Source organism: Phoenix dactylifera, chromosome 10, assembly GCF_009389715.1.
Source record: "Phoenix dactylifera cultivar Barhee BC4 chromosome 10, palm_55x_up_171113_PBpolish2nd_filt_p, whole genome shotgun sequence".
Taxonomy (NCBI): domain Eukaryota; kingdom Viridiplantae; phylum Streptophyta; class Magnoliopsida; order Arecales; family Arecaceae; genus Phoenix; species Phoenix dactylifera.
In genome coordinates, this window is record NC_052401.1 from 12,489,671 (window position 1) to 12,501,317 (window position 11,647).

At 42.2% G+C, this 11,647-nt stretch overlaps 1 protein-coding gene across 1 annotated transcript; it reads left to right on the top strand.

Annotated features, from left to right (window-relative positions):
* Window positions 1-3,691: 3,691 nt before the first annotated feature.
* On the top strand, window positions 3,692-10,023 carry LOC103722948 (auxin response factor 2A-like). The gene is made up of 15 exons (XM_008813702.4): window positions 3,692-4,186; window positions 4,285-4,397; window positions 4,522-4,617; window positions 4,705-4,758; window positions 4,890-5,045; window positions 5,162-5,246; window positions 5,821-5,911; window positions 5,993-6,157; window positions 6,333-6,452; window positions 6,562-6,637; window positions 6,715-6,886; window positions 6,973-7,928; window positions 8,745-8,935; window positions 9,025-9,221; window positions 9,721-10,023. The coding sequence occupies exons 1-14, from the start codon at window positions 4,042-4,044 to the stop codon at window positions 9,203-9,205; spliced, it is 2,601 nt and encodes an 866-aa protein (XP_008811924.2). The 5' UTR covers window positions 3,692-4,041; the 3' UTR covers window positions 9,206-9,221; window positions 9,721-10,023.
* Window positions 10,024-11,647: the final 1,624 nt, after the last annotated feature.

Genomic DNA, 11,647 nt, shown 5'->3' on the forward strand with positions numbered 1-11,647 from the left:
CGCTCTCCCTCTGATCTTAATATTCTCTATAGTTAATAAGATCAAAATTAATTCCTAATTACATATCTCCCGACTTCCGAGTCAAATTAATTCGACCGGTCGCTGCTGCTGGATTTCCGTTCCTTCCATTAAACTATCCCATCAGGTTAAATTTAGATTAATTTGTCCCTGGCGCCAAACCCCGTGCTAATCGGGCATCATTATAGCATCATTACCACGCCCCCTCTATTTAAAATGTTTTTAAAAAAATCCCGAATATGACGTCGCACGTGGATCTGCCACCCGCAAAGCCACTCACACGGCCTCCGTGGCGGAAGAAACCGGCCCCCGTCGCCGGATCAACCACGTGTAGGATCCAGTGAAGTTTGGTTGGTTGGGCGGAACGGGGGCGTTGAGGTCGTATCGGAGTCCGCTAAACTAAAATCAAATAAAGTTTGGCATCCGGGGGGAGGGGGCTTGGTTTGAGGTCTGCGGGTAGGGTGTCAGCGGGGGTTGGTTCAGAGCTCGTGTCCGTCCGGGCCGGACTTGTCCAATTGGCCGGGGGCAGCCGGTGGGGCCCGCGCCTCTCGCCGCAGCTGTTGCCTGGGGAGGGGACAGCTGTGGGCCCTCCTCGGTACCGGATATCTCGAGCCACAACGTTCGGGTGCCCACACTCGCACCCACAGCCTTACCCACACTCGCACCCACAGACTTACCCACACTCGCACCCACAGCCTTACCCCCACTCGTACGCCCAACCACCAAACGAACCTTATCTTGTCCGGCGTGCCGCGCTTTTTCTTTTTTTTTTTTCCGACCGAAGTGCCGCGCTTTATGTGGATTTCCCCTGCTACGCCGGACGGGAAGCCGTCGGGTAAGATAATGGTGCTCTATAAACCATAGAGTTAGCCAGTGGTGGTTTTTCTGTTGCATTTCCCGAACAAACGGCCGTAAGCCACAGAGCTAGCCTGTGGTGGATTTTCTGCTGCATTTCCTGAAGAAACGGCCGTTATGACCCCATAACATCAGTGATATGATGTATATTTGTCGAGCTCACCTCGTATAGATGCTCCGTATTATTCAAAATATTTTACATCAGTGCTAGCCAAAATGGTGTATGATTGAACTAGTTATCACCATATTGATAATATGAGAGTTATTACTTAACAATTCTTGCATGTTTGGTTAGCCTCAGTAGTAACAGATGCTAATCTCATTCTATTTTAAAATAGATTGGAGGATCCTTAGGTAATTTTTTTTCCTCTCTGCTCCTCTAAAATTCTATCTCTTTCTATTTTTTTAAACTTCTGTTGATTTAAGCATTGAAAGGCCCCTCATGGCATAAACTTTGATAAGAAGACTTTTATTTTCTGATTTTAGATTGTTCTGGAATCACCAAATTTTAGTTAAAAACATCATCAATGCTCCATTCCTCAGCCTAATTTTGCAGCTTGAAGCGCAACGGACTTTATTTTTTCATAGGTCATCTACGGATCTTGCTGTTTCGATTCGGATTCTAGCGGCTTTTGGACAATCGATGTGATGGGATCTAACCGACTGCGTTTCTTTGTGTTGCAATGCATGCTTAGTAACTTATTTACTTCAAAGCTTACAAAAATTATAGTACACTCGCAGCGACAAAAGAAAACCGCTTTATTTTGCCATCATTTACAAACGATTAAAGAGCACTGTTTCCATTACAGTGGTTTGCTTTATCCATACGTCGTTCGGTAGTAGAGAGAGGCCGAATCGCCGCAGACGTGCCGGAGATGCCACTGTGCCTTTTCCCGTGGGCCCCCCATTCCTGAATGTACCGGTGGTCCCCATCTTTTGATACTTAGTGCACGTGCAACTCCACACGCCTGGAGACCAGGAAGGAGACAAGTCTCATGGGTTCTCGCACGTGCCACAAGCCGTTCATGGGTGCACCAAAACGGACTTGGATCAGCTGTCCTGGTGCACACGGAACAGTTTTAAGCGATGACGTGGCGAGCCCTGAGCCTGTTATAAAGACCAACTTATTTAATCAAAAATTGAAACGTGGCAGGAAATTGGGTTTGCTGTTTATGCGGGACAGGCAAACCCGCCGGGGAAGCGTAACAAGGGCGTTACCTCGGACGGGAGCGTTACGGCTTCACATGAGTCCGTTCCTGAGTTTGGGATGTGATCTCATGAACCCTCGAGATGGACGGGTGGAGGGTGATAATGGGACGGTGACGACCGCAGACACCCACTGTGGTTCCGACACGTGTCCTTGTCAAGGGACGTGACTCCGTGCGCTGGAGGAAAAAGAAAGCGTGGTTAATTCATTAATAATTAAATATTAAAAATTTTCGGCATAAAAAATTGGGTTTGAAAGCCCTGCCTGACTGTAGAGCGACAAAGGCCCTCCGCCGGACGCAGACGGATGTGGATTGACGCCGTGAACTGTTTCCACTCCGGGAAGCAGGGTACGGGCTCACGGACGTTGCGACGTTATAACGGTTTCCGGGTCTTCCATTTATGATACTTACTAGGATAAGTAAACCATGCCCTCTTGTCACCAGGTCATTAAAAAGAAAATTACATAACATTTACATCACTAATCCATTTTCATAAACCTCATCATGGTCCAATAATATTTTATTATAAATTTAAAAATAGTTTATATGGATGAATAATGAAAATGAGAACACTAGCTATGGATGGTAATTATTGTCGCCAAAATCGGTTGGACTTAGGCAACGAGTAGAGAATTTAAAAATAGTTTATATGGATAAGTAATGAAAATGAGAACATAGTGATGGATGATAATTATTGCCGCCAAAACCGATTTGACTTAAGCACCAAGTGGAGAAAGGACATTGAAAACTTGTTTGCAATCTAAATCAGAGATATTGAATGAGATTGCTGCACACCTATGTGGCAATATTTCAATGGTCAGTGCGCTTGATCAGTGGTGATCCCGATGTCGAGTATCTACGAGTTAGTGTTAGATAGCAGAGGAATGATTTTAGATAATGCTCAGATCTGAATAGCAAAAATAAAAAAGTTTATCCATCGGCGCATATCTAATGGAGGATTCTCGGATGCTTAAGTCCACGACTCTCAGAGAATAGAAGAAAGTTTAAGAGGGGCAGAGAGGTAGCATAAGAGAGTCGAAAGAGAATTTACATGGAGAACCTCTTAGAATGCAATATATAGGTAAGAATTGGAGCTTAACGTCGGATAGTTTGGAGCCATATGCTAGTTGATAAGATAAACTAAATATCTGGCTCGTGCTTTTGATCACGAGACTTGCCCAAGTACCGTATTTGTTAGAAAATAATTAGCACTTACGGTGGAGTTATTGCTAGTTGTGTTGAAAGCGTAAAATACTGAGAAATTTTCGTGCGCTTTTTAGGCCGGCAAGCTTTGAATGATCAATTCACAATTAAATTGCGAGCTTTTAGTGGTTGAATTCCGGGGACAAGTTCGTGGTGTATACGTAATAATAACTAAAAGAATCGTACCGTTTCAAAGCATATATATGCAAATAGTATCAAAAGGTGTTTCCAAAAACTGTCACACCGACTTATTAAGCATTATGACGGCCGATAATATTTTAGCTGAGAGCGTTGATAACGGTAACGGCGTGCCGTTGGTCCAGGACCGCGTGGTGGGGGAATGTGACCGTGGTTGAAATGATTGCATGGGGGTTTTTGACCCGGGTTAAGGCCCTGCGCACCCCTAGTCCGACGACTGCACCCCGCCCGCTTTGGCAGCTGGACGACTTCCCCCCTCTCGTTCTTGCCTCGCAGGAAGCTCGTCTCTTTATCTCCCCCACTCCCGAAAAAACAAAACAAAAAACACGATAGAGAGAAGCGAGGACAAGGCGGGGGCAACTCGAGGAGATTGGAGGGCGTTTGAAAGCGATCGGAGATAATTCCAGGGTTTGTGTGAAGGATTCTTCGAATCGATTTCTCGGAGTTTGGGCTCGGTTTCGGTGGATTTGGGGGGATTTGAAGGTGGTTGCGAGTTGGATTTGGGGTTTAAGTTGGATCGGTGGAGGAAGAGATATCTGGGGATTGGGGGAGGATTTTGATGGCGTCGTCGGAGGTGTCGGTCGTGAAGGGGAGTAATGGAAGAGGGGAGAGCTTCTCGTCCGGGTGCAGCGGGCCCAACCAGGGCGCCAGCGTGGCGATGGAGACTGGCCCGGGGTTCGCAGCTGCTCCGGCGGCTGGGAAAGGTGGGATCCGGATGGATCACCGGCGGTGGCCGGAGGAAACTGGGTGTTGTTGTTCGTCTGGGGTTTTGGGCTGATTTTTGGCTTTGTTTTTGTTCCAGAGTCGGAGGATGCGTTGTATACCGAGCTCTGGCATGCGTGTGCCGGGCCTCTGGTGACGGTTCCTCGCGTGGGGGAGAAGGTCTTCTACTTCCCTCAGGGGCATATGGAACAAGTAAGCCTTCTCACCCCTCCAAGAAGCTCCGTTCCGCACGAATTCCTCACTTTCCCTCTCGAAATTTAGGATTTTACGGTTTTTCCCCCAATCTGATATTTTGCTGGTTCTTTGGGTGATCAAGGTTGAGGCTTCGACGAATCAGGTAGCGGACCAGCAGATGCCTATCTACAACCTTCCGTCCAAGATCCTTTGCCGGGTGATCAACGTGCAATTGAAGGTAATCCGCTTCAAATATCTGGCTTTGAGAAAATTTGGTTGTTTAATCTCTTCTCTCAATTTCTGTGTGGTTCCTCTCGTTTAATAGGCCGAGCCGGACACAGATGAGGTGTTTGCCCAAGTGACTTTGCTCCCGGAAAAGGTACTGCTTGGTAATCCAAGATCCTTCTTTCTTTACCTTTGATCTATCTATGGTCAAAATTTGCTGATTTTTTGCGAAGAAACTAAGTATTTATGGCGTTTTAACCCTTAAATACATATATATGGTATCAGCAAGATGACAACGCGGTGGAGAAGGAGACGCTGCCGCCCCCACCGCCACGGCCTCGTGTGCACTCTTTCTGTAAGACCCTAACAGCATCGGATACGAGCACCCATGGTGGGTTCTCGGTGCTGAGAAGGCACGCCGATGAGTGCCTCCCTCCCCTGGTAAGGGTTTCAGTCTTGTTTGATTTTGTTACGACTGATTTCAGCTACTTATTGATGAGGGTTTTGGATCTTGGAGAGAGGGGGTTTTCAATTTAGTCTCTTGTTTCTATTATCAGGATATGTGCCGGCAGCCACCGACTCAAGAGCTGGCGGCAAAGGATTTGCATGGGGTCGAGTGGCGCTTCCGTCACATTTTTCGGGGTAATCCATGCTATTGCTTTATTATTTATCTTAATATCCTGCGATAAAAAAAGAATTTCTTCAATCACGCACTCTTTCTATGGTAGCTTAGGGATTCATATGCGTTATTTTTAGGGTATTCTCATAGACTTGGGTTTTTGCTCCTTTTGCTTGGATTATTGGCTATTTCGTCGAATTGTCATATGCAAGGTTTTGTTTTGTGGGCTTCACCGGTCCAGTGGCGCCTCTCTTTCTTGGGACTTTCTTGTAGAGATTATGAGTTGAGCTGATTAGCGATCTAATGCTAAATTTGTTCTTGGGGCAATCCTCCTATTTCCTTTTTTTTTTCTTAAGTGACATTTCATGACAATAATGAATCATGAATCCTCTCCAAGTATTTTTTTTTTAACAGATACTAAGTACCGAAAATAGGTGGTGTACTGATTTTGCTTTATTTTTGACGTTTTGCATGATGGGATGGTTCTCTATTTCATCTGTCTGTTATTGTTATTTAGGGATTATATTTGACTACCATTAGCATAGTTGCATTTAGATGTGTATGTTGTGATCCTTTCTCCGGTTCCTGAAACTCTAGGTCAACCAAGGAGACACCTGCTTCAGAGTGGTTGGAGTGTCTTTGTTAGTTCGAAAAGGCTCGTCGCTGGGGATGCTTTTATTTTCTTAAGGTCTGTTCTCTTCATTTTCTTTGGTCGATGCTAATTAGCTTATTTTTCATGCTTGACACCTAATTGTTGTGTGGCTGGCAGAGGTGAGAATGGTGAACTACGTGTTGGAGTGAGACGTGCGATGAGACAACAGACAAATGTTCCCTCTTCAGTCATATCCAGTCACAGTATGCACCTGGGCGTTCTTGCAACTGCATGGCATGCTGTCAACACAGGGACAATGTTCACAGTTTACTATAAACCAAGGTCTGTGGCCAGTGCTCTGTAGTTCATGCATAATGTCATATGTAAGATGGCAAGCTTGTTGTATCTGTCAACGTTTGAAGGACGGAATGTACTTGTATTTTGCAGGGTATCACATGACTTGTCCCTGGCATTTTTATCGATCATGGTTTATTAATGTTGAATTTATTTCTAACAGGACAAGCCCTTCTGAATTCATTGTTTCATATGATCAATATATGGAATCCCTCAAGAACAACCATTCTGTAGGAATGAGGTTCAAAATGAGATTTGAAGGTGAAGAGGCCCCAGAGCAGAGGTATAAACAGTTTTCCCTCTTGAATTAAGGCAAATGATTTCTACTGATTCCAAGACCAATTTACAGGAACTGTATATTTTCTCTAATTTTGCCTTTGAAATTATGTCAGGTTCATTGGAACCATTGTTGGCATAGAAGACGCTGATTCAAACAGGTGGCCTGGATCAAAATGGAGATGTCTTAAGGTAACATTACTCAAAGATATACCTTGTCTTGCAATTATTCTGTTCAATGTAATCAATGTCTCAGTTTGTCATTTTAGGTGCGGTGGGATGAGACCTCTTCAATTTCTCGTCCAGAGAGAGTTTCTCCTTGGAAAATTGAACCTGCTTTGACCCCTCCTCCAATTAATCCCCTTCCAATGCCTAGATCTAAGAGGCCCCGATCAAATGTTGTGCCATGCTCACCCGATTCATCTGTTCTTACAAAAGAAGGTACTCTATGCATATGTTGTTTACAGAGTTTAAGACATCTTGATCTCTTTCATGCTGAGCTCAACTTTGACATATTTTTTGGTCAGCTGCGTCTAAAATCAACATAGACCCTTCCCATTCACATGGAACTCCTAGGGTCTTGCAAGGTCAAGAAGTGATGACCTTGAGAAGCAGTTTTGCTGAAAATAGCAAGTCAGACGCTGCACAGAAGCCTATTATGTGGTCTTCATCATGTGATGAAGAGAAAACTGATGCTTCTGTTCAGAGAAGATTGGGATCAGAAAAGTGGATGCAAATGGTACAGCATGAAAGAAATTATATGGATATGTTGTCAGGATTTTGGCCGACTCATGATTCACATGGATTCAACTCAACATTATTTGAACAGAATCCTGGTGATGCACATTTTTTGAGGAGTTATTTTCAAGATCCAGAAGGAAGTCGCAATGCGCTTCCAGGCCACTGGTCTTTAATGCCTCCAAATTTATCCTATACTTCGAATGAGCCTAGCTTGAAGATGACTGCACAACCTGGTGAGCAATCCTATCAGAAAGCTGGAAATATTAGGTATGTAGGGCAGGTAGGCTATTCTGCACTACCAGGTCTGGGAATTGAACAACACTCTCCAAATTGTTTGGCACATTTTCTGTCAACTTCATTAATGGAGAACCCCTCACAACCAAGGGTGGTGAAACCTCAACCCTCTGGGGCAGCAGAAAATGATGTGGTAAAACCCCAAGTCAGTGGCAACTGCAAGCTCTTCGGTTTTCATCTTAATAGCAACCCGACTGCATCTGAAACAGTAACATTGCAGCAAATGAATGCTTCAACCCATGAGCCAGAGCCACACACTCATGCAGCTGCATCATTGAACCAGCTACAGGCCAAAGAGGCTAACAGATATTCTGAGCCATTCAAAGTTATAAAGTCAGCTGATCAAACTCCAGTAGGTAGTGAGCTGGAAAAAAGTTTTCAGCCTTGCCCACAGACTTCTAAAGACGTGCAGAGCAAGCACAGTGGTTCAGCAAGAAGTTGCACAAAGGTTATTTGTTCTCTGCTCTCGTTTGCTATGCATGCTTGCTGATTTTGTAATTCCTTTTAGCTGTCACTGTTGCATTCCTTTGTTGCTGTTTGATTAAGTATTAGTTAAACTTGAATCTGGCTACAATTTGGAAGTATTTGATATTGTAATTTAAGAATGATTTAGCAATGCTCAGTTTTAAAGTATAGCCAGAGTGGTATGGATTATAGGAATAAGATTTTCAACTTCATTTCAGGAGGGGAATTGTATCTTATCAAAATCATGTTTTGCATGTTTTTTCTTTTTTTTGGACATTAAATCTAATTGCTTGCATTGTTTTTAATATCTCTAAATAATCGAATTCTATTTTTGATAAATTGGATTTCTTAGTTTTCAAGTCAGAACTGATCCCAAAACCATTATTGAACTGCTTTTGTTGGTTATTTTAAGCAATTCTTTGTGAAACATATTTTGGTTTAACCCCTGTTTTAAGTGAAACAACTTTCCAATTTTGGCCGAGACCAAATCGCTATTTTTTCAGCAGCCAAATCCTTTGATATGTTTTGACCAGTTTCATCTGATACATGCCTGTTTAGTGGGTCACTGAAGCAAAACCAAACCCATATTTTATTTCATGATAATCATGGGGCAGGTATTCTTGTAACTGTGGTTTTTTTTTTTCCTCTCCTACTTCCTGACATCCCATAGAATGTTAGAAAAATTGTGTATAACTGTTCAATCTTAAATTCATCCTGAATTTCACGTTTTTTAGGTTCACTGAATGGGACTGAACCCTTGGGGTGAGAAAATATAGTGACAATTGTATTTTTGTTTCAGGTGCATAAGCAGGGAATTGCTCTTGGGAGATCTGTGGACCTTACAAAGTTCAATGGCTACGATGAATTGTTTGCTGAGTTAGATCGGAAGTTTGAATTTCAGGGTGAATTGATTTCTCCCAACAAAAATTGGCTGGTTGTGTATACTGATAATGAGGGTGATATGATGCTTGTTGGAGATGATCCTTGGCAGTAAGTATTTTGGATACATTTTTAACTTTGTCTGTGTACATGCTGTAACTTTGACTTGCAACTTGTTTTACCTTTTGGTGTGCCAACAGTGAATTCTGCAGCATGGTTCGCAAGATTTTCATCTACACACGAGAGGAGGTCCAGAGGATGAATCCAGGAACACTAACCTCCAGAGTTGAAGAGAGTCCAGCTTCTTCCGAGGAAATAACAGCTGCTAAAGAAAGAAAGGGTCAGGTGCCTGCATCTTCAGCTCATCCAGAGAGCTGCTAACTCTGGAATTAGCACCGTGAGTGGCTTTGCTTCTCTGAACATATATAGAGTAACTATCTTTATGGCTCTCCTTTTCACTAGGTTATCAATGGGAAACTGTGTTGATAGTTATATAAAGTAACTATCTTCACGGCTCTCTTTTTCACTGGGTCATCAATAGGAAACTGTGTCGATACTATCGTCCAAAATAGAGAGCCATGGTTTTGTATCGTCTCTGCTTATCGAAATTGAATCAGGGTCCTTGCTAGACATAAGTGGTTTCTGTCTTAACTACGATGTAATTGGTGCCAGCAGGAAATCCTATTTTAGCATGGTATTCCATTGGTAGCTGTACCCTTTTTTTTTTTTTTTAAAGTTCCATTATACATAGTCCTCTATTCAAGAGGATGATGATCATGACAAATAATACATGGTTACAGATTGTTCTTTTCCTTGAATAGGAAGCATTATATTTAATTTTCATTTGGAGCATAATGACAGACAGGAATTCCTCGTCTGCCTGTGGTCTTGTGCAGGTCTTTTTGAAGAAGGGAGGAAATCATAGTTGGGACAAGCTTTTGAGAAGTGGGGCCAGGCTGGGAGGTAATGGAATATAGGATGTGAATGGTGAGCCCCATCTTACCCTTATTGGTGGCACTTGCCCTAAAGGCTGGGGCAACGCATCTGCTTTAGCTACTACAGTTTTGGTTGTATTGTGATTTTTGCTCGCAAAATTTGTCTGCCTTTTTGGTCTTCCTTAATCTATCATGTAAATATCTGTTGTCTGCCTATCATATTATCAATTTTAATGCATCACAAACTGTTTTTTTTTTGTTTCATTTTAGCTGTTCGCTGTCATTTGAGCTTTTTTTTTTTGTGGTGAATCTGGCAAGCACATTTTGAACCCTCACCTGATCAAGCACATAACGTCGAACTGATAAAATCATGTATAGCTGTGTAATATTGATAACTCATGTTATCTAACTCTAAATTCAATCCTGGAGTCCTGCGCATGCTGTAATTTTAGAAAGTTTAGAATGCTTGATGGGCCATCAGGACTTATTATGATCAGGTATCAGCCAAGTCTTTTAGGGCGTGCTTGGTTTGCAACCACAATAAAAATCGGAATAGATTGGAATGAGAAACAGAGTGGCCATATCTCTTGATACTAAGAACTCTGCTGATGGATGAGCTTCAACATGGTGAGGTTTGATTGGAGAGAGGTCCCCGTCTGGATTGAGGTGAGAAGAAACCGAGAACTGGGGCTCGATGGCTTCTGAAAGTGTTTGAAGAGGTTGGCTGTTGGGTCATGTTTATGGTGGCTATATTGACATATATTGGATGGGATCAGGTCTGATTTGGATGGCCTGTTTGGTGGGTTGCGCCACGGACAAATGAAAATTTAGGAACAAATATTTCAGGGTCAAGTTGTTTTCGGAACTGCCTTCAATTTCTCCTTCCTTCTAATTCGAGAAAACTATATATATGGAAATAAAGTTGTATAGAAATACCTGGACAATTATCTTTTTCTCTCTCATCTATGAGAGGTTGCTACCGTGACCTAATTCGAATCGGAACAAGTTCAGTTGGCCATTTTTCTTTTGGGTGGATTGGAATTTGGAGCATGCGAACCTTTAAAGCTCAGGTCAAAGCCATTATGATCAACTTTCTGAGTAATGTGGTTATAATAATCAGCTGAGTTTGTTGGGATCACTGTAGAGTGCATTGACTCTGAGGAGAGAATCATCTTTCAGGGAGTGGAGTAACATTAGGTCTTTTGGAAGGGCAGCAGATGCAGGTGGAAGGATTTATTCAGGACTTTTTTAATTACTAGGTTTTCACCATATTGCCCATGTATCTGTGATTCCATCACCCTTACCAACTTGCATGTAATTATGCCTACTGCGCTACATCTTGGGGGTATATACCCCTCATGCCTAAAAAAGGGGGGTCTTGACATTAAAGAAGACGAGAACAACCAAAAAGGACCGAGAAGTTATTTTATTAAATTATTAAATTTAAGCCGTGCAGATGATTTAGGATATAAAAATATTAACTATGCACGTAGAATTGGAGTATGTCAACTGAAGCAGGCTATTAAAAAATTGAAATTAGAAAAAGGATTCAACCTGATAGAATTCTAATTAAGATTTGGAAGTATTTAAATGATGTTTTAATGATCAATAAGATGCTTGATGAATAGACTAATGCTACTGTGGTATGAATCTATAAGAATAAAGGTGATATCCACAATTGCTTTATTTATTGTGGTATTAAATTTATAAGTTATATTATGAAATTTAAGAGAGGGTTATTGAGCATAAATTGAGATGATATGATTTTAGTAGATGAAACTAAGGTTGGGTTATTCTTAAGTTGGAATTATGGAGTAGTGTATTAAAAACCAAAGATTTTTATGTGAAGTAGAACCAAGATTTAATACATGGATTGCAGGTTTTGTAA

Bases quoted from the DNA above. Each gene is read 5' to 3' on its own strand.
- LOC103722948 (XM_008813702.4), top strand. From the start codon at position 4,042: ATGGCGTCGTCGGAGGTGTCGGTCGTGAAGGGGAGTAATGGAAGAGGG. The intron at 4,618-4,704 runs GTAATCCGCTTC...CTCGTTTAATAG, and splicing joins TGATCAACGTGCAATTGAAG to GCCGAGCCGGACACAGATGA. The intron at 5,247-5,820 runs GTAATCCATGCT...CTGAAACTCTAG, and splicing joins CTTCCGTCACATTTTTCGGG to GTCAACCAAGGAGACACCTG.